At 38.6% G+C, this 21689-nt stretch overlaps 1 protein-coding gene across 8 annotated transcripts in view; it reads right to left on the bottom strand.

Annotated features, from left to right (window-relative positions):
* Nucleotides 1-8599: 8599 nt before the first annotated feature.
* LOC114322129 (bifunctional aspartate aminotransferase and glutamate/aspartate-prephenate aminotransferase) overlaps nt 8600-21689 on the bottom strand; it is a 30627-nt gene continuing 17537 nt past the window's right edge. The window contains exons 3-13 of one of the 8 annotated variants that reach the window (XR_014327866.1): nt 20846-20899; nt 19141-19378; nt 18936-19029; nt 18729-18832; nt 16398-16646; nt 16185-16298; nt 15979-16062; nt 15408-15636; nt 14427-15331; nt 9193-9306; nt 8600-8907 (exon numbers count right to left, since the gene is read on the bottom strand). Coding sequence is in view for 6 of the 8 variants with exons in the window: in XM_082866826.1 (XP_082722952.1) it covers nt 8785-8907; nt 9193-9306; nt 14427-14597; nt 15979-16062; nt 16185-16298; nt 16398-16646; nt 18729-18832; nt 18936-19029; nt 19141-19378; nt 20846-20899 (1345 nt within the window). In the remaining 2 variants the exon portion in view is untranslated. Of the gene's footprint in view, nt 8908-9192; nt 9307-11188; nt 14170-14426; nt 15332-15407; nt 15637-15978; nt 16063-16184; nt 16299-16397; nt 16647-18728; nt 18833-18935; nt 19030-19140; nt 19379-20845; nt 20900-21689 lie in introns of those variants that run through there. The other 7 variants (XR_014327865.1, XM_082866827.1, XM_082866826.1 and 4 more) reach the window with 7 other exon arrangements.

Below are 21689 nucleotides of genomic sequence, written 5' to 3'. Positions count from 1 at the left end.
ATTCCAATGTCATCCCTTCTAATTCACATAAAAAATAAATTTTAAAAAAAATCACACAAAACAATTTATTGAGCTTTAAAATATCAACTTCAAGTTTTGTACAAATTCCAACTTCATTGAAAACCAACTTTTATGGTGGTAGTGGGTAGAGCTGCAAATAAACTAGTTAAAGCAACTCGTTTATTTAGTAAATAGGCCAAACACAAAATCAAGTGAGATTTTCGCCTTTACATTGCTTGTATATCACCTCTGAGATTACCACCTGTTCTTCACTTGTATATCACCCAAATGGCAAATTCAAATTCAAATGGTGAGGAGCAGGATCAAGAGCAGAGATCCGTTGTAGGGAGCAAAGAGGGTGAAGATGTAGCTGATGTGGAGGGCCACGGTGGTGGTGAGCTGGATAACACAGATGTTGTGGGGGCAAAGGGGCTAAGGGTAGGAAATGATGATCATACGGCTACTGATGGTCAACAGAGGGAGCTAAGTACATCTAGGGTTGAGGAGTCCATCATGTCGATAGGGCAGCTGGACTGTCTGCCGAAGCAACCTGGAGATGGAGGGGAAGCATGCGGATGTCTGTCAGTCAAATCAGGGCCAACTCCCATTCAGATTCAAATTGAAGGCAACCAGCTTGTAACAGATGTTGTTGCTACTTCAGGCTTTATGAAGAGTCTTAGTGGGCCAGAAAAAAATGCACATGGGCTTAACTTAGAGGTGTTATTACATAAGGCCCATGTCCTACAGTGTGGTAACAACCTGGGCCATAGATATTCAGAGTTAAGTGATCCAAAGGATCAGCTAATAGAGGAGGATGAAGTCCAAAATAGCAAAGATAAAGAAGCTCTTGACAGTGTGGTAAAGGAGACCTACGGTGTAGCAACTTGTTCTCTGGCAGTGGCAGATCAAACGAGGAAGACTACCATAAAAGAGAAAGGTAAAGGGATGGTGAAATACCAGAGGAAGAGAAAAGGAAACATACAAATAGGGGTTGGATCAGTGTTGAATTTCAAGAAGGGAGCTATTTTTCGGTCGGCAGCTGCAGCTATTTCACTGTCCATGGCCAGCAAATCAGTCTCTAGCCAGTTGCTTCTTAATGAGGCAGAAGCATCTCTGAAGATAGGGAAGCTGCTTGGGCTGAAATGTAAAGGTAAGGATGAGGAAGTAATCAGCAAATTGATGGAACTGGAAGTTAAGGATAAGGAGGTGCTGGGTAAAAGGGGCAGCAAGGCAGAATAATATGTATCTGCCGTGGAGCTTTTGGTGGGCAAATTGGTGTTAATGAAGATCTTATCTTGGAATGTTAGAGGGCTAGGCAAGCCCATGAAAAAGAGAAAAATCAAAAAACTTCTCTTCGAAAGGAAGGTGGATATGGCACTGTTTCAGGAAACTAAGAGACCTGATATAACTGAGGAATTTGTCAGATCTTGTTGGCCTGGGGATCAGATGGAGTATATGGCGGTGGACTCAGAGGGTGCAGCTGGTGGACTACTGTGTGTCTGGAATCCACAAGCTTTTCAAATGCTGGACTGTTGCTGTAACAGGTATTTTATCATTTTGTCTGGCACTCTATTTTCTAGTATAGCTTGTGTTATTGTCAATGTCTATGGCCCGACCGATGGTGTTAAGAGGAAGGGACTATGGGAAACTCTGAAGAATTTAAAGAGAAATTTTATTAACCCTTGGTGCTTGGGGGGGGGATTTTAATGAGATTCGGTTTTATTCTGAGAGGGTCGGTTGTTCCCAAAGATGTGGCGGTATGAAGGATTTTAATGAGCTAATCGAAAACCTGGAAGTGTGTGACTTACCAATGTTGGGGAGAAAGTTTACTTGGTGTAATTCTCAGAATGGTGTCAAATGGAGCAGGCTGGACAGATTTTTACTCAGCCCAGAGTGGTTGCAAAAATTTAATTTTAAACTGTGGGGTTTACCAAGAAGTCTCTCGGACCACTGTCCTATTTTAATGATGGAAGATGAAAGAGATTGGGGTCCAAAGCCTTTTAGGTCTCTAAATGCATGGTGTCTTCATCCGAAGTTTAAGAACTTTGTGCAGAAAGTTTGGACTGAATCTCATGTCAGTGGTTGGGCTGGATTCAAATGCCTATAGAAATTGAGATTACTTAAAGCAGCATTGAAAAAATGGAACCTGGAGGTGTTTGGTAAGGTGGATTCAAAGCTAAAGCAACTGGAGGAGGAGATACATGACTTGGATTTGTTAACTGAGCAAAGAGTACTCACTGAGACAGAGAGATCTAAATTTAGGGAATTAAAAGGCGAAGCATGGAATTTGAGTAAAATGGTTGAATGGGTATGGTTACAAAAGTCGAGAGCTAACTGGTCACTAAAAGGCGATAGAAATACTAAATTTTTCCATATCATGGCCTCCACGAGAAGGAATCGGAATGCACTTTGCTCAATTGAGGTTAATGGGGTCTTCACTGAAGACCCTAAGGAAATTAGAACAGAAGTGCTTAATCACTTTCAGAGGCAGTTTTCAGAATCATGGTTTGATAGGCCAAGTTTAAATGGTCCTTTTAAGTCGATTGGGGAAGAAGAGGAGCGTGTTGCTTTGGAAGCTGAGTTCACAGAAAATGAAGTTATGGCAGCTATTAAGAGTTGTGATGGAAATAAGGCCCCTGGCCCGGATGGATTTAACCTTTTGATGTTCCAGAAATGTTGGCATATAATTAAAGGGGATGTGATGAAGTTCATGAGTGAGTTTCATACTAACTCTAAGCTGGTCTTTGGTATTAATAGCTCCTTTGTTGCCTTGATTCCTAAGAATGAAAATCCCTATTCTCTTAGTGATTTTAGGCCAATCAGTCTTATTGGATCATTGTACAAAGTGCTCTCCAAAGTGTTATCTAGTAGACTCAAAAATGTTTTAACAAGGATCATTAGTGAGTCTCAATCAGCTTTTATAGGGGGTAGAAGCATCCTTGATGGTATTCTGATTGCTAATGAGATTGTTGATGATTGGAAGAAGAAGCAAAAGAAAGGTGTTGTATTAAAGCTTGACTTCGAGAAAGCATATGATTCAATAAATTGGGGGTTTCTATTCTCCATATTATCAAATTTTGGTTTTGGTGCAAAATGGATCAGATGGATGAAGGAATGTGTCTCAACTGCCAAAATCTCTATTCTGGTGAATGGATCACCTACAGCTGAGTTTAGTCCTCAAAGGGGTCTCAGACAAGGTGATCCTTTATCCCCCTTTTTATTTAACATTGTAGCTGAGGGTCTTAATATTCTGTTGCATAGAGCTGTCCAGGCTGGACTAATCAAGGGTGCATCAGTTGGTTCTAATGATCTTACTATTACCCACCTACAATTTGCCGATGACACAATCTTGTTTTGTGAGGCAAGGAGGGAGGAGGTGCTTAATATCAAAAGAATATTGAGATGCTTTGAAATCTTGTCTGGGTTGAAGATAAACTATCACAAAAGTGTAGTGTGCGGTGTTGGTATTAATGAAGACCTTACCAAAGATTTTGCTGCCATACTGAATTGTCTGCATCACAAATTACCTTTGAAGTATTTAGGGATGCCATTGGGGGCTAATCCAAGGAGGAGAAGGTCTTGGCAACCTATCATAGATCAATTCAAATCAAAGCTTGCTTCATGGAAGCGTAGGCTTCTTTCCTTCGCTGGTCGGTTGACAATGATCAAGTCTGTGCTATCTTCACTACCAGTGTTTTATTTATCCTTGTTTAGAATGCCTGAAGGGGTAGCCAAAGAAATTGATAAAATTCAGTCCAGATTTTTGTGGGGGGGTGATGAACTTAGAAGGAAAATACATATGGTAAAATGGGAAGAAATTACTCAAAGCAAGAGTAACGGGGGTCTAGGTATTAGAAAGGTGAGAACCATGAATGAATGTCTTCTTCTCAAATGGTGGTGGAGGTTTGGGAGTGAATCTGAATCTATTTGGAAAAAAGTGATTATCAGCAAGTACCCACATAATGGTGGATCTAGGTGGCCAGCTCAAGATGTAAATTCCAGATATTCTATGGTATGGAGGGATATTTTGAAGGTGGCTCTTAAGTGTCCACAGCTGTTGGAGGTACTTAAGGCCAACTCAAAGATCACCATTGGGGATGGGAGGCTCATAAGTTTTTGGCTGGATCAATGGGTTGGTGGTGACTGTTTAAAGAACCTATTCCCTAGATTATACTCTGTGTCTATGCAGCAAGGGGTATCAGTGGCAGTAATTAAGAGTACGAGTACTGGTAGTGGGGGGTGGGACTTGTCTTTCAGAAGAGCATTGTTTCAATAGGAAGTTGAAGAATTGAGGAAAATGAAGGAGTTGTTACAAACTGCTCCAGAGCTTAGGTACGGGGTGGTAGATGGGTTGTCTTGGGCTGCGGACAGATCTGGAATATTTACCGTTTCGTCTGTGTACAAGTGGAGTGAGTTAACAACTACCATGCCTACACAAGTGGTGGAGCTCATTTGGAAGAATGCAGCACCTCCGAAAGCGCAATTTTTGCTTGGCTAGCATGGAAAGGGAGGATCAAGACTTCTACATATCTGCAAAGTATTCGAATCCTAAGTCCCAACTCTGATGTTAATTGTGTATTCTGCAGAAAGGAAAGGGAAACTATATCCCATGTGCTGCTGTGTTGTTCATTTAGTTGGAGAGTTTGGTCTAATATTATTGGATGGTGGGGCGTATCATGGGTACAGCCAGGGTCAGTGGTGGGTCTTATTCATTGGTGGGCTGGGTTTAGATGCAAAAACAGATTGAAGGTAATTTGGAAGATAATTCCACTGGCAGTGCTTTGGTCGTTATGGAAGCTACGGAATGAAATCATCTTTAACGAGTCACAGTTGGATTTTGGAAAGTTGTGTGATCTTATCAAAACACGGGTTGCAATGTGGTTCAGGGCCTTTAGTCCTTCTTTTTGCTATTCTGTTGATGATCTGGTGTATAATTTGCAAAATGTGAAATTCTGCCTACTGCCCTGAGGTTATAACCTGTGTACTGCTGTTTCTGACTGATTCTGTTTTGGTGCAACTGTTGCAGAGGATGATCTGTTTTGTAGGGCTGTAGTAGTGAACTGCAGATGTGTTGAGCTAACAATCTTGGTGGGTGAACTGCTGATGCTGCTGTACTTAATCAGTTTGTAGGAATGCTGCTGTTTCTGATCTATCCTGCTGCAATGTTGGTTTAAAGCATGGCTATCTGTTCTGTCTTGGTTGCTAACTAACTGCAGGTCCTCATCTGATTGGTGCTTCAACTGTGGGCTGTGTTGTCTGCTCTGGTTTTGGTGTTATTGGTGCTTCAAATGTGGGCTATCTGTTCTGTTTTGGTTTTCCTTGTTTTTTTTCCTTTGTTTTGTTGGCTCGTTGGTTCCTCACCAACTTGGAGGTTGGAGCTTGTTTTTAGCTCCAAGCTCCCCTTTATTGATGTAATCTTTGTTTTTCCATCAATAAAGTATTCTTTTTGCCGATCAAAAAAAAAAAAGTGAGATTTTCGCCTAAAGGCATGTAAATTGTAAATTGATTTTCTCTTCTTTTTTTTCTTTTTTTTTAAATATTCAAATTAATTAAAGTTTGAATTTTTTTTTTTTTCAAGTTTGAGCTCAAGTTCAACTCGGATGTGTAATGGAGTAAACTTGAGTCGAGTTTCTTAAATGCTTGATGAGCTAAGTGTAAGCTCGATTTGAGCTCAACTAATTCTTTGCTAGCCAAGCTCAAACACATCTTCTCTTGGCTTGGCTTGATTCATCTCGTTTGCAATCCTAGTTGTGGGTAAGGAGATGATGGTAGTACTAGTGGGGGAAGAGTAGAGGTTGATTTTAATACTAAGTTGAAATATCAAATGATGGAATGTCACATTTATTTTATATTAAAAAAATTAACGGAGATGGATAGATGGTTAAACTTATTACTAGTTTAGAATATTAAGATTTAAATTAAACAAATTAAAATTTAAAGTTTATTGCACAGATCAAACCCAAATAATTCTTCTATATCCATTTTGCAAAACACAATTTATCCTTTTTGGGAGCTATAATAGCTCACTCCGTGTAAAAGGATGGTTGTGAAAAAATAAAAATGAGCTATTGAAATTACAACTTAGCCCTTTCTTTTAAAAAAAAAAAAAAAAAAAATCTATTACTTCTTGATCAGGGGGAAATTCTTTTGGGATGTGTATCGTATGCACATTCAGTTACGGCATTTGTGTTGTTAGTTATGAACTATCGTGTTGTTAGTTATGACATATTGTGATATTGGTTATAATATTATTTTGGTTATGATCAAAGAGTAATTGATTTTATCTCATGTGATGTTTGTTTATAACTCAGTTTTTTTTTTAGTATAACTCTCATAGTATTTAATTATACCATTTGTGATAATCAAACTCACAAATAATATATCTTACATGTGGTACTCCCTTTAAAGGTGTGTACTATAACATTTCCCTACATATATATCACAGCTTCCAAATTGCCTTTATTCTGAATTAATTAAGTACAAACTCTTGCATATAATTAATAATTAATAGCTCAGGTTAGTTATATGTTCGTGGCTTAGTTCTTTTGCGTTTTGTGATTGTTTTGTATCTAAACTTATATCCTTTTTATTAATATATAATCTGTTTTACTGGTTCTAAAAAATAAAAAATAAATTAAAAAAAAGGACAATGACTAATATGTTGAACACATCTTGATCTTGTAATAGAACTTAGTATTAAAAATTAAAAAAAAATAAAATAATAATAATAATAATAATAATAAAAACAGACTCCAAGCCAATCAAGAAAATGGCCAATGATAAACCACGCGACACAACACAACCAATTCAATAAAAAAATCATTTCCAATTGTTTTATGTCCAAGCACATGTTCAAATTTCAAATTTCAATTTCAATTTCAATTTCTTTCTAACTCTTAACTAGAAATGAACAAGTGGTTTTAGGAGAGTTGTCATGATGCAAAAGTGAGACTCACAATTTTCTGTTGACACAAAAAAAATAATAATAATAAAAAATAAGAATATATATTGTTTAGTAATTTGTGAACAAAATAGTCACTTGGTGTTCTAAAAAGGTAGCAAATAATTTTATCTTAACTAATTTGTACTCTGTTTTAATTGTCACTTTTCATTAATAAAAATCATTATCATTATCATTCAATTCAACATCTTAACTAATTTTTGCTGTGTTAATTGTCACTTTTCATTAATAACAAATCATTATCGTTGTCATTTTATTCAACATTGTCCTTCATATTTTAGATTTCTCTTTTTACTACACTCACACCTAAAGAAATAGTAAAATTGCTTTCATTGAGGTATACCATAAAAATAAAAAATAATTAGGTAGCTTCTTTCTGCCAAGCGACTCATAACTTGTGAGTCAGAAAGACTTGGTGAAGATCAAATCTTTATGAGAAAATTCCATTTTATCATTCAAATTATCACTTAAAAACTAATTCGACATCTGTTCTTTTAATAATATCAATTTTATACTTAAAATTATTCATTCTTAGATCAATTTTACCCCAACTATTAGTTATATATGGCACCGAAACTTCAATTGAAATTTCAATTTATTTTCCAAACTATGCTCAAAATATCAATTAGACTCCTAAATACATAAACCAAACCAAGCCTTAAGTCCCATCAAATGAGCTCAGATACATGAATCCTTCTTCTCCACACGACCCTATCAAAGATCATTTCGTTAGTCAAATTAAGTATATCCATGTCTCTATTTAAAACGCTAGCCAACGTTAATCTACGCATACCCCGTCCCCTAACACTTCCATCTACCGTTACAGTATCGCATCTCTTCACTACTACCTCTGTTGGTCTCCGTTGAGCATAACCAAATCATCTCAATCAATTCTCCCTTAACTTATCTTCTATCGGTACTACTCGTACCCATTCTCGAATACACTCATTCATAATTCTATCTTGTCTTGTCTAGTCTTGCCACACATCCACCTTAGCATCCTCATTTCAGCAACACTCATCTTATCTACATGTTATTTCTTGGAAGCCCAACACTGCGTCCCATACAACATCATTGGTCTAATAATCGTTCTATAAAACTTACTTTTTAGTCTAGTGGGTATTCGTTTATAGTATAGTACCCCAGACACACTTCTCTACTTGCACCATCTCAAATTAATCCTATGGGCCACATCCGCATCAATCTCCCTCACTCTTGTGATAATCGACCCTAAATAAAGAAAATGTTTACTCATAGACAGTTCTTGGTTCTCAATTTTTACTTCTCCCCTGCTTTCATTGTTACTATTACTAAATTTACACTCCATGTACTCTGTCTTAGTTCTACTTATCCGAAATCCTTTAGATTCAAGAGGTTTTCTTCAAATCTCTAATTTTGTGTTAACTCCTTCTCTAGTCTCATCCACTAGCATGATATCATCTGCAAAAAAGACCCCTAAATATATATAAAAATAAATAAATTTAAATATCTAATAATAATGTTCATCTAAAAGAGAGAAAAACAAATTTTTAATCATCAAATTACAAAAAGTATTTTAAAAATATACCCCACTTTTACCAGTGTACTAGTCTTCCAACGTCTCTACTTGATTATAACGAGTACAATAGCAAGCGCGGATTGATTGAAATAGGTTATGGAATATGAGGTCCCGGACTTTTATTCATGGAATGACATTAACTATCCCCAAGTTTTATTCATTATATAATATGAATTAACCACAAAATACACATTTTGGATCTGAAAATGAGTACAAGAAGAATAACTTATGATAGCTAGTCTCTAAGTTAAACAGGGATAGCAGGTCAAAGAGTGATTAATGCTTTCTTAATTCGGTCCACTGCAGCCTCTAGGCTGGAAAGAGATGCTGCATACGAGATGCGAATGCAGCTGTCATCCCCAAATGCATCTCCTGGGACAAGAGCCACCTGAGAATCGTAACCTTAAGTCATTATTATAAATAATAATAATAATAATGTGAAGTAAAAGCAAGAAATGAACTTCACCGCTTTCGACCATGTTTTTATACCCAGATAAATTAATGAGTAGATGCGAAAAGAGAGTTTATAGCACTGTCCAGCGCTTAGGTCTAATTCATCTACTTGTGAGTTCTTCCTGACCTACTTTCTACATTCCCTTAAATGTTATTCAATTTACATCTCTTTCTACTTTCTTTTCATTTGATTATGACACGGCAACCCTTGAAAGATTACCTGGGCCTTGTCCAGCAAATAGCGGCATAGAGATTCTGAATCTTTGATCATACCAAAGCCTTCAGCCTCTGCTCCGTAGTAGGAGCTGAAATCAAGGAAGAGATAGAAAGCTCCCTGCAAATGAGAAGTGTAATAACACTCAAAATCAATATTGCAATAGCATGGGGACAGAATAATATAAAAAATTAAAAAAAGGAAAGAGAAGAAAAAGGACAGGACAAAGCAAGCTAGCACATGGTTTTAAACACCAAATAAAAAATAACGCCCAATTAGTACACATTAATGTGTGTTTGAAGGGGAAAAGATTGAGTACACACCTAATCTTTGGCATAATACACAAAGTGGTGGTTCCAAAACTTGAAATCATAACCTCAAGGTTATTAATGTGAGAATATAGAATATATTATCCTGTGTTTATTATCCTGTGTTTTACAAATTAGAGTCCTATTAGAGGCATGATTGTGTTAGAATCCTGTTAGAGACATAGGGGCTGTTTGGGAAGTGGTTTGGGCGGCTATTATAGCCTAAAATAGCCTTGTAGCCAAAAAGCCCACTGTTGCTTGTTTTTCAAAAAAAAAAAAAAAAAAAAAGAGGCTGCACAGCCGGCAGTGTAGACTGTGTGCCTACACTGTCAGCTACAAAATTTGTTCCATCAATGGTAAATTACGGTTTTATCCCTTGACAACAATTTAAAAAAATATATTTTTAGGGACAAATTTGTCATTCTAATTTCAAACATCATTTCAACACATTTTTCAATACAACAACTCAAATAAAATTCATCTCAACTTCCCAAACACAAAAACTAAAATAGCTTACTAAAATAGCCAAAAAGCCAAATAGCCTACTAAAATAGCCACTTCCCAAACGAGACCATAATTATAATTGTATTTATAGTATTTGTATTTTCCTTTTTGGTTTAGGATTTAGGGCTATATAATCTAAGGTCTGATTGTAATCTTTGATACAATTGAATATAGAGAAAAACTTTCAGGAATTTTACATAGTATCAGAGCATGGTTCGAAACCCTAGCAGCCATTGTCAAAGCTTCTCTGCCTCGTTGAGTTCTTTGTTTCAGCCTTCCGAATTCATGCGACCCATCTGGTTTGAGATTGGGTATGGTTCGTTCAGTCTCTCTGATCGAGTCGTCTTTTGATTCGCAACCTCAGGTTCGGTCTCTCTCAACTTCGTCTCTGAAGTCGTGAGTCGTGGGTTCTCCAGTCTGGTTCGTAACCCCTCTGCAGTCGACATCCCGAGTTCTTTCCTGCATCGATTCACACGATCGAAGAGTTGTCTGCCCATGTTCCTCTTGATCGGCTTCGACTTCGACTCTTGTCTCTCAGTTGACTTCGACTCTTGTTTGCTCCAGAGTCGACTTCGACTCTTGTCTCTCTGTCTGTGTGGATCGACTCTTGACCCAGTTGTTTATTCTTGTTTGGCCCAAACAAGTTCCATGTTATTATAGTTTGACCCCTCAGATTTTGATTATTACACTTTGCCCCATCAGTCCCTTTCACTTTTCTCTCTGGTTATTACGATGTCTCCAGCTCCTGATCCCGTTGCCTATACTACATCCGCTCCAGCTCCTGATCCTGACTTGGCTTCCTTAACTACTCAGATTAGTCAGCTTCAGCATATATTGTCTACCTCCCAGCCGTCCCCATTTGCCTCAATTATTTCCTCTCTTCATTCAGGTTTGCTTGGTTCTTTTTCAGGTATTTCTTCGTCTGTTTGGATTTTTTACTCTGGTGCTTCTCATCATATGACTCCCCATCTCTCCTTACTTCAAAATTGTACTCCTCCTTCCTTTCTTATTACTGTCAATGCTGCTAATGGATCTGGTATGTCTGTTCTGTCTGTTAGGTCTGTCTTACCCTCTGCCATGTCTGCTATTACTATTCCTTCTGTTTTTTATGTTCCTCAGTTATCTGTCAGTTTGTTATCTATCAGTCAACTTGATGCGTTTGTGGTTTTGATGTTCTCTTTTCCTCTTCTGTCTGTTGTGTGCAGGATCGAGTGTCCAAGAAGCAGATTGGGACCAGCCGTAGAATTGGAGATCTCTATGTGGTTGAAAGTTTGCATCTCTCCTTATCCACCTCTCCAGCTGCACTTTCCTCGTTTCAATTAGATTCTCAGTCGAGTCAGTTTTACTTATGGCATTCTCGTCTCAGTCATTTGTCTGTTGACCGCTTACGGTCTTTAGCTCAGTCAGGATTGTTGAGTAAAGTTTCTCCTAGTCAAATTGATGAATATCGGGGGTGTAAACTTGCCAAAATGTCAGCCTTACCTTTTCATAAAAATACTTCTATATCTGATACACCGTTTTCTTTAGTTCATACTGATGTTTGGGGCCCTTCTCCTGTTCTCACCAAAGGGGATTCTGCATACTGTGTCATTTGCTGATGACTGCACCCGTTACACTTGGGTTTATCTTATGACTCATAAGTCCGATTTCTATCAGATATACCGTACTTTTCAATCTATGATTACTACTCAGTTTGGGTCTACAATTAAAGTGTTACGGTCTGACTTGGGTGGGGAATATTTTAAAAACGAGTTCTGTGAGTATTTGGCCAATTTGGGTACCATTCACCAAACTTCCTGTACAGATACACCTGCCCAAAATGGTCGAGCCGAACGTAAACACCGTCATCTTCTTGAGACCGCTAGGTCTTTTCTTCTCTCTGCCTCAGTTCCGACTCCATTCTGGGGGGAGGCAGTTCTTACTGCTGCTTTTCTTCTCAACCACATGCCTACTCTCCTTCTTTCCGGTCGGTCTCCTTATGAGGCTTTGTTCTCCCAAATTCCTAACTATTCCCTCCTTCGTGTGTTTGGGTCTGCCTTTTTTGTTCTTCTTTCCCGCAAAGATAGGACCAAACTTAGTGCCCGGTCTGTCCTCTGTGTCTTTTTGGGTTATAGTCCTACTCATAAAGGTTATCGGTGTTACGACCCTGTTTCCCGTCGTCTTTATGTCTCCCGTCATGTTGCCTTTCTTGAACGTCTATCTTACTTCCAGCTTCCCCCTCTCACTGCTCCAGTTTCCAAAGAGGATTTGGTTCACATTGACCCATTTCCTTCAGAGGTCTCGTCCGATGAGTACATCTCCACTGTTCCTTCTGAGCTTGTTCCATCTTCTCCTCCTATACCTCTAGCTGCTTCTCCTTCTTCGGTTTCTTCTCTTCCCTCGGCTTCTTCTCCTCCTCCGTTGTTAGTTTATTCTCGTCGCAAGACTCCTCCTCCACCAGTTGCCTCTGCCCCTGCTGCTGCTCCCTCTACTTCTAACGACCCTGATCCTACTGCACACCGATATCCTTCTCGAGCACGTCATCCTCCAAACAGGTTGGGTTGGTCTAATACTTGTTTTTCTACTTCCTATCGTACCTTTTTGTCTGCTATTCACCCTTTTGTAGAACCTCAGTCTTACAAGGAGGCCTATCAAGATCCTCATTGGGTTCAAGCTATGGAGGATGAGTTGTCTGCTTTACAAAAAACTAGTACTTGGGAGTTGGTTCCTTTGCCTGCTGATAAGAACCTGGTTGGTTGCAAATGGGTCTATAAAGTCAAGACTCATTCTGATGGTTCTCTTGAGCGTTACAAAGCTCGTCTAGTTGCCAAAGGTTTCTCTCAAAAGTATAGTATTGATTATGAGGAGACATTTGCTCCTATTACCAAAATGACTACTGTTCGTACTTTGATCTTTGTTGCTGCTGTTCGTTCTTGGCCTCTTTATCAAATAGATGTTAATAATGCTTTTCTTAATGGCCATCTCACTGAGGAGGTTTACATGCGTCCTCCCCCTGGCCTTCACCATCCCTCTGGTCAAGTTTGTCGTCTTCGGCGTGCTCTGTATGGTCTAAAGCAGTCTCCTCGTGCTTGGTATGATCAATTTCAGACTGTTGTTACCGAGTTCGGGTTTCATCCTTCTACTTCCAACTCTGCTTTATTTCTGCGACATACCTCGGCTGGTTTTGTTGCTCTCTTACTCTATGCGGATGATATGATTATCACTGGCTCAAACTCTTCTGCTATCTCTGAGGTCAAGCAGCATCTCTTTCGCACCTTTGAAATGAAGGATCTAGGTCCATTACGGTATTTTCTTGGTATTGAGGTTGCTTCTTCTCCCAAAGGCTATTTTTTGTCTCAAGCTAAGTATGCTAATGAAGTCATTCATCGTGCTGGTCTTACTGATACTAAGGTTTCTGATACACCTATTGAGCTTAACGTGAAGCTTAACTCTATTGATGGTGTCCCTTTGGAGGATCCCACTTTATATTGCGAGCTTGTGGGTTGTTTAGTTTATTTGACTGTCACTCGCCCTGATCTTGCTTATGCTGTTCATGTGGTTAGTCAGTTCATTTCTGCTCCTCGCTTTACCCATTAGGCTGCTTTGATTCGCATTCTTCGCTATCTCAGGAGTACCATCTTTCAGGGCTTATTGTTGTCCTCTACTTCCTCTTTGGACTTGGTGGCTTATGCTGACTCTGATTGGGCCGGTGATGTTACTGATCGTAAGTCTACATTTGGTTTCTGTATGTTTCTTGGAGATTCCTTGATCTCTTGAAAAAGCAAGAAACAATCAGTCGTTGCTCGCTCTACTGCTGAAGCTGAGTATCGTGCTATGGCTCATGCCACTGCTGAAATTGTTTAGCTTCGTTGTCTCTTGTCTGATTTGGGTGTCTCTCAGTCTTCTCCGGCATCTCTCTATTGTAACAACCGCAGTGCTGTTCAGATTGCCCACAATACTGTCTTTCATGAGCGGACGAAACATATTGAGATTGATTGTCACTTTGTTCGCCAGCATCTGCAGTCTGCCTCTATCTCGCTTCCTTTCATTCCTTCGGCTTTGCAACTTGCGAACTTCTTCACCAAGACTCACACTACCGCTCGGTTTCAGTTTCTTCTTAGCAAACTCTCAGTGTTTTCTGCTAAAACACCTTGAGTTTGAGCGGAGGTGTGAGAATATAGAATATATTATCCTGTGTTTTACAAATTAGAGTCCTATTAGAGGCATGATTGTGTTAGAGTCCTGTTAAAGACATAATTATAATTGTATTTGTAGTATTTGTATTTTCCTTTTTGGTTTAGGATTTAGGGCTATATAATCTAAGGTCTGATTGTAATCTTTGATACAATTGAATATACAAAAAAGCTTTCAAGAATGTTACAATTAAGCCAAATCTTAACCATTGGTTTTAAACACCAAATATGTATGCAAAATAAATAAAGTCCATACCTGGGGTATTGATATTTTAACACCTTCCAATTCTCCAAAACTCTTAACTAAATAATCTCGCCGCTCCTGAAATGCTTTAACCATAGTAGAAGCTGATTCCCCACCAGCATAACCCAGTCCCAAAGCAGCAACACCTGCTTTTTGGGATATGCTACTGGCACCTGAAGCGAACTGGAATGATACATGCACAAATTAGATTGAACTTGTTGATTATAAGGCGAGAACATGCTTCCATGAATGTAAAAACAAATTAAAATTGACATGTTAAAATAACCAATCGCAATGAAGCGCTAATGATCAACACTGCAGTCTGCAATAGCTTTCAAGCAGTTTTTACTGAACATTTACCACTACCAACTTATTACCAAAGCATTGTCTAATATCGCGATATATCACATATTGATATATTGCATCAATTTTTTTAACAATTTTTAAAATATCAATAAATATTGCAATATATCGTGACAAAATCTATCCCATATAACATAGATATATCATATAAATTATCATGAATTTTAAACTTCTATATTTCAATAGTGACCATTATAAATTATCATGAATTTTAAACTTCTATATTGCATTTGCAAAGCCACGAGTACAGAGTGAAATAACAGTGACCATTATTTTTAAAGTCTTGAATGGCCTAAGCTGGTGGAAATCAAAGCCTTGTTGGTTTGGCCTTATAAAAGGAGCTTTGGACTTTAATTTGAAGGTCCTCAAAAGAAAAGTTTTTGGGTCCTTTGGTATTTTTTAAATATGGTCTAAATAAAGAAAGCTCTTTCCAGCTCATGTAATAGCAGCAAAGGGCAGTACTTATATTAGAGAAAAGTTTGAGAAAAGGGCACTCATGGCAGCAAGAAGAGGCGATCCCCAGGCAATTGCAGCAACGGACACAGTTCACACCACTGGCAAACAAGGAAAACAGAAAGGTCCAGAACAAATGAAACAAAAGAGAAGGTTAAACTTGAAAGAGAGACTAACTAGCATTCTTAGCTGCCCCTTTTACAGAAGCTTCACCCGCAAAAGTCATCACAGCTTCATCATCACGAGTCAGAGAGGCAACCGAAACATCTTTTGGAAACCCGTCGGATTCACAAGCAGTTTCCGGAGTTTCACATACCATTTCTTCCGCATCTTCTGTGATGTAGGGGAGTCCTCCCATCACGTCCAAATCATTTTGATCCATGATTAACCAAGGCCCAACTAATGACTGCAACAGATAGAATTATTACGAATCGCGTAGTCAGAATAACTTTCTTAAGATATGCTGCCATTTCAACTATCCAATTGCTCCAAATCTCGACATTCATCAGTGAGAAAGAACAAGAGGAGCATTATTTTATCTTCCATATCTTTAGGTCAGAACCTCCATAACAAAGCATGACAAAACAATCCAATGTATCATCAAAAGCTTAAGCATAGTCAAGAATCTTGATTCTCAATGAAGTATATGTTAAGTTGTTAACAGACATTGATGGATGTTACAGAATACAACTAGGCAAGAGTTTACAAATACAAATGAAGGGTGTGGAGAGGCCAAGAAATGGCATACCTGGCTTTGAATCTTTCCACATGCTGCAACATAGTGTTTAGGACCAGCTAGGTATCCAAGTCTCCAACCAGTCATTGCAAAGGTCTGCAAATATCCACATTTTCTGAGATTCATCAGTTGATGTTTATGACCACATCAAAATGATTTATAAGGGAGACATATCATGAAAGCAGAAAAGAAGCTTAAAAGAAACAGAGATGGAGCACCTTAGAAAACCCATTGACAGTCAGAGTCCTCTCCCACATGCCTGGCAAAGATGCAAAGCTTGTATGAGTCGCTGGTGCATAAATAATGTGTTCATATACTTCATCAGACAGCACCTGAAAGGAACAGCCAAAGATAGTCCCAAACTCAATTGTTAACTAAGTTGAAAATTCTACAAGTACAAGCACCTAAAGTTGCATGACAAGTGATATTACCAGAAGCCGAGGATGCCTCGCCACAATTTGAGCAATTTCTTCAAGCAGTTTCCTCGGGTAAACAGATCCGGTTGGGTTAGATGGAGAACAAAGAATCAACAGTCTTGACTTGTCAGTCACTTTGGATTCAAGAAACTTAGGATCAAAGAGAAAATTTTTGGAGATGTGGGTTGGAAGAATTACAGGCGTTGCATCAGCCAGCCTTGCCATTTCTGGGTAACTCACATAAAATGGAGCTGGAATTATAACCTGAAGAATAAATACTATGCTAATAAGTGTCTATCAAATGCAAAGGTCAAACATTTGACTTTAACAATCAAAAAATCAGCACCCCTCATCTAGGTAACCAACAGATTATACGATTGTGCCCACATTGTGTCAACCTTCATAACACAAACATTTGAAAGGGGCAATAAAACATCAGAACAAAACATGCCTATTATGTAGTTTTCTTCTTTTTTCTTCCTCTTCCTTTCTGGAAGGTAAATTCATGGAAAAGTGATAACCGGCCAAAAATTATTGTGCCAAAAAGATGCACTAGTGAACAATCCTCTCTGCAAAATAATGTCTCTGAACCTCAACTCTTCAATGTAATTAACTGTGTGTAGTACCCTTCCTACCATTCCATTTATTCTGCCATAGTCCCATAGTTAAAGTTATTATCTATATTAGATCTGCAACTTAAGACCCATTAGATTCTTTCTTGATCGCTGTGGTCAAGAGAACCAAATAAAGTTGCTATCCTTTTGAAGCATGAAGAAAGCGTCAGGCAATGACCAACTGCAGGCCTTTTCCCCTAGTTATTAAGATTACTTGGGATGAGAGATTCTGATAACACCAACGTACTATTTAGAGGAAAGTCCTACCAGTATAGACACCCACCCAACTGAATCAACATGTCAAATTACCACACCAATCAGAAAAAGATCATTATCCTCAGCAATTCAATGATATCTTAGGGGTCGTTTGTTAACATTTTTGTTTCTTTTTCTTTTTCTTTTTTCTTTTTTTTTTGGAAAATGGAAACGAAAACATGTTTAGTATATTGTTTTTGTTTTCAAAAAAATGGAATTGATTCCAAAGTTTTCAAAATTTTTTGAAATGAAAAAATATGTGTTTTCACATTTTTTCAAAATAAATTTCCATTGTCTCCTCTGTCCCCCACCACCTTCAGTCACCACCCACTGCCGACCTCTGACCACCTTCTGGTAATTCTTTGGCGACCAGCCAGTCACTTCCGTGACCTCCGGCGACACTTCAATAACTAATTTTGGCGGCCACCTCCAGCCATCCCCGCACCATCAACACTGGCTCTCTATCAGAGAACTCCGACCACCTTCCAGTGACTCTTCAGCAACCAATCAGTCACCGTCGTGACCTTCGACAACACTCTAACCACTAACTCCAGCAACCACAGCCGGTCACCTAAGAAGCACGGACACTTCTAAGAAGGTGATGTATCCGTGTCGTGTCTATGTTGTACACCGACACTCTTTGGACACTTCCTTGACATGTGTCCAACGCTCTTCAAAACGTGTCCTATTTTTAATTTTTTTTAAAAACTCAAGCATTCTTTGGACACTTGGAAGACACACATATCTATCACTTAAACACATATGTCTATCGATTAGACACATATGAAACTAATTATAAGTTTAAACAAAACAACTTAAGCTACAATAATAAAGCAAAAACTATATAAATTTATAAGAATTTGTATCATATTGCATTTTTTATTATCTTTGAATAATATATTTACATATATAATATATAAAATTATATATTTCATGCGTGTCAGTGTCGCCCACGTGTCGTGTCCTATATTTTTTGAAAATTAGTGTGTCGGCTTGTCCATGTCATGTCATGTCACGTGTTTGTGTCCGCGCTTCTGAGCCGGCCACCATATTCCTCCACCCTCCACCATCGGCCGCCACCACCATGGGCAACTCACTAAACATGTTTCTCTAATTTTTGCTTTTATTTCTTTACAAAACATTTTTGTACACCATTTAAGTTTTTTGTTTTTGTTTTTGTTTTTGTTTTTTATAAAAAAAAAACAAAAAAACTTAAACTTGTTTCCTGTTTGTTGTAAACTGACAATGTTAACAAACAAGAGTTCTGACAGAAATGGTACAGTCAACTGAGATGTAATTGTTTCAAACCCTAACGTGATTTATTTGCAATGAGAGTTGAATACAGAACAGAAAGAGTACACACTCCATACCAGTCAACAGGGAACAATAAATCTAATATTCATTTCACAGCACATGGTAATCAAACAACATATTTATAGACATAGTGATGATTGTGAAAGTATGGACTACACTGCACCTCATCTCCGGGAGAACAAACAGCTAGCACTGCTTGAATGCTGCTCTGCTTTGCTCCATTGCTCACCAAGACCTGATCAGGTGTATAAGAGATCCCATTCTCCTCTTCCATAAAAAGCAAAAATAAAAATGTCAAAATAATCTCTTACCCAGAATAACAGTTAGTTTAGTTGGAGAAAAGCATTGAACAAATAGCAAATAAACTAACCCTTCAACTTTTGACAAATAGCTGATCGGAGCTCTAGGGTTCCCGCATTTGGAGTGTACCTTGTGTAACCTTCACGAATTGCATCAATCCCAGCCTACTTTTATAAGATCACAAAAATAAAGACATGACCAACAATAATAGCGATGCAAGAACTAGGAAACATTTTTATTTTTAAAAATAAATGAATCATATTGTCAAAAATTACCTCTGCTATTACAGCTGGGGTATTGAAGTCAGATTCTCCAATTGTTAATCGGATAACAGGCACACCAGCTTGTACTAAAGCCGTTGCCTGGTCAGATATAGCCAACGTCGTTGAGGGCTTCACCGAATTCACTCTGGGACTTACAGAGATATCAACCTCTATTTGCTCAAAGCTGCTCGCAACTCTCAAAACTGTATTCACCCTGTGTGTCTGTAGTGATTTTATGTTCTCCAAAGATCTAGGCAAAAACAGAAATAGAATCAGAATTAGAGAAAGGAATCGTGTTTTCCAAAGCAATTTAGAGAAGAAGAAAAAAATTGCTCTTTAGAATTACAGGATTGACTTTACTTAATAGGCTACAACATTTTCCCATATAGAACCAGGGGCAAGTAAGATGATTCTAAACAGAATAATAAGAAAATTACCATATATTTACACAGAATAATTCATAAACATACATTTAAAGTAAGACTGCAGAAATATAACATGATTGTGTCATATGGACTCTTCTATTTCTTCCATAGTATCCCATGTCCATCGGATACGATATGAGTAAGGGTGTGAAATATATGACTGACCACCCTCGTACTCAATTCAAACACTCAAATCCTTTAATTTGTGACAATACATGAGTAAGGGTGTGAAATATATGACTGACCACCCTCGTACTCAATTCAAACACTCAAATCCTTTAATTTGTGACAATACATGAAGAAGTAAAGTAATATTTTTAGGCTCCTACATAAATTAGATATAGAAATTATATATTTCTACATAATTTACAACATTTCATCCGAGAATATTACATAATATGCAATATATATTTGCATTTGACATGTCCCCGTATCCATATCTAATTTTGAAATGTACACCAAGATCATAAAATTTAAATTTATGAAGGTCTAATACTTGAATACACATCTGCACCCGATACTCGTATCTAAATTCATGAACTTCTGAATTAGATTGATAATATCATTGTTATCTGATTCTACTTGGACCGGAGGAGGCGAAGGAGGTAGAGGTTGTTGTCTTTGTTGTTGTCTCATAGATTCAGTTAGGGCTTCAAGCATTTGTTCCATTCGGCTCTTGTGAGCCTCTAAAGATTTACTTGTACCGTCACTTCTTGAATTTTCCATTTGTTATAGGTAAACAAAGCAATTGTAAACATACGCAAATAGTTCTTTTTCACAATGTTCAGAGTATTCAGTTCCAGTTCATTCTTTTCAATTTCATATATTCATGTTCAGATTCAACTTTCACATTTACAGAAATTAACACACACTCACACATGCAAATGAAATGTCCCTAATTTTTTTCTAGGACATCCTATAGCTCATATAGACTTGTGTGTGCGATATAACACGTGCTCTGATACCACTCTGTCACGACCTAAACCCGCCCATATAGGTTTAACGTCGTAACCAGCCAGTAATTCTGAGATTACCGAAGGCCTCTGACTTGAAAATCTTATAAATAAAGGGGCTGCAGAAGCAAATACACAAAATACAACATCCATTGAGCTGTGTAGACATACATAGGACATAAATTTTAAAACTTATACACATACATGTGACGTCATGATTACATTAGTCTTACGTCACATTCATTACAGATATAACTAGAAGGAAACTTAGCCCAAAATACAAGTAAACAGAAAACTTGCTTATATTCCACAAAAGAAAACAAAGTCTTATACGCTTACAAAACATGACCACATGACTCATTTCGAAACCTCCACGGGAGGCATAAAGGGTGGTTGAGAGGGTGATTTATGCTCCGGCGTTGGGCCGAGGTATAAACCGAACAGGTTGAGGGCCCAGCAGAGCATTGGGCCGAGATGATCGACTGTTCACCCGGAGATGGGCTACCAGAACTTGGGCCGGGCAGAGTTTGGACTGTGTGCTGCCCCGAACCGTGCAGAAGATGCTCGGCCAGGAAGTGACCGGTCAGACCGGGATGCTCGGTCCGAGGATTGTCGAGACCAGACAGACCGAAAGGCAGGCGCTCGGAAAGGCGCGGTCAGCCGAGGTAGTTGACTGACCGGCGAGAAGACCGACCAAAGGAGGAGCCCGGGCTAAGCTTTGCCGAGATGCCGCCTAGCCCGGTCCTTCATTCTGTTATCCGGTCAGGCGCTTAAGGTATGAAGCATGGTATGACCGAGGTAGGGCAGCTCGAAATTCCCTCAGTTTGCACGGTACTACCTCCCGGTGCTGCGATGACGGAGTTGTGTATCACCAACAAATCCTCTCTGTCCGGTACCGCATCGCCAAGGGGGGAAGGAATGTTTCCACACAGCTCAGAACTTGATGATTCGCCTACGGACTTGGGCATTCTGAACCAACTTGCCGAGTCCGGTGCCGAATCCTCAAGGGGGGAAGGAATGGTTCCAGGCATCTCAGAACCTGCGGCCGGCTTCACACCGCAACCTGGTGTTTCGCCTACGGACTTGGGCATTACGGACCAACTTGCTGAGTCCGGTGTCGAATCACCAAGGGGCACTGACTTTGAACCGGTCAACACCAAACAGCCGAGCAGTTGTGATCCCA

The sequence above is a fragment of the Camellia sinensis genome, chromosome 4 (assembly GCF_055761805.1).
Source record: "Camellia sinensis isolate YWXY chromosome 4, ASM5576180v1, whole genome shotgun sequence".
In the NCBI taxonomy this organism is placed as follows: Eukaryota; Viridiplantae; Streptophyta; class Magnoliopsida; order Ericales; family Theaceae; genus Camellia; species Camellia sinensis.
Note: the sequence above shows the minus strand (reverse complement) of the source record. Positions and strands in the feature narration are given on the sequence as shown.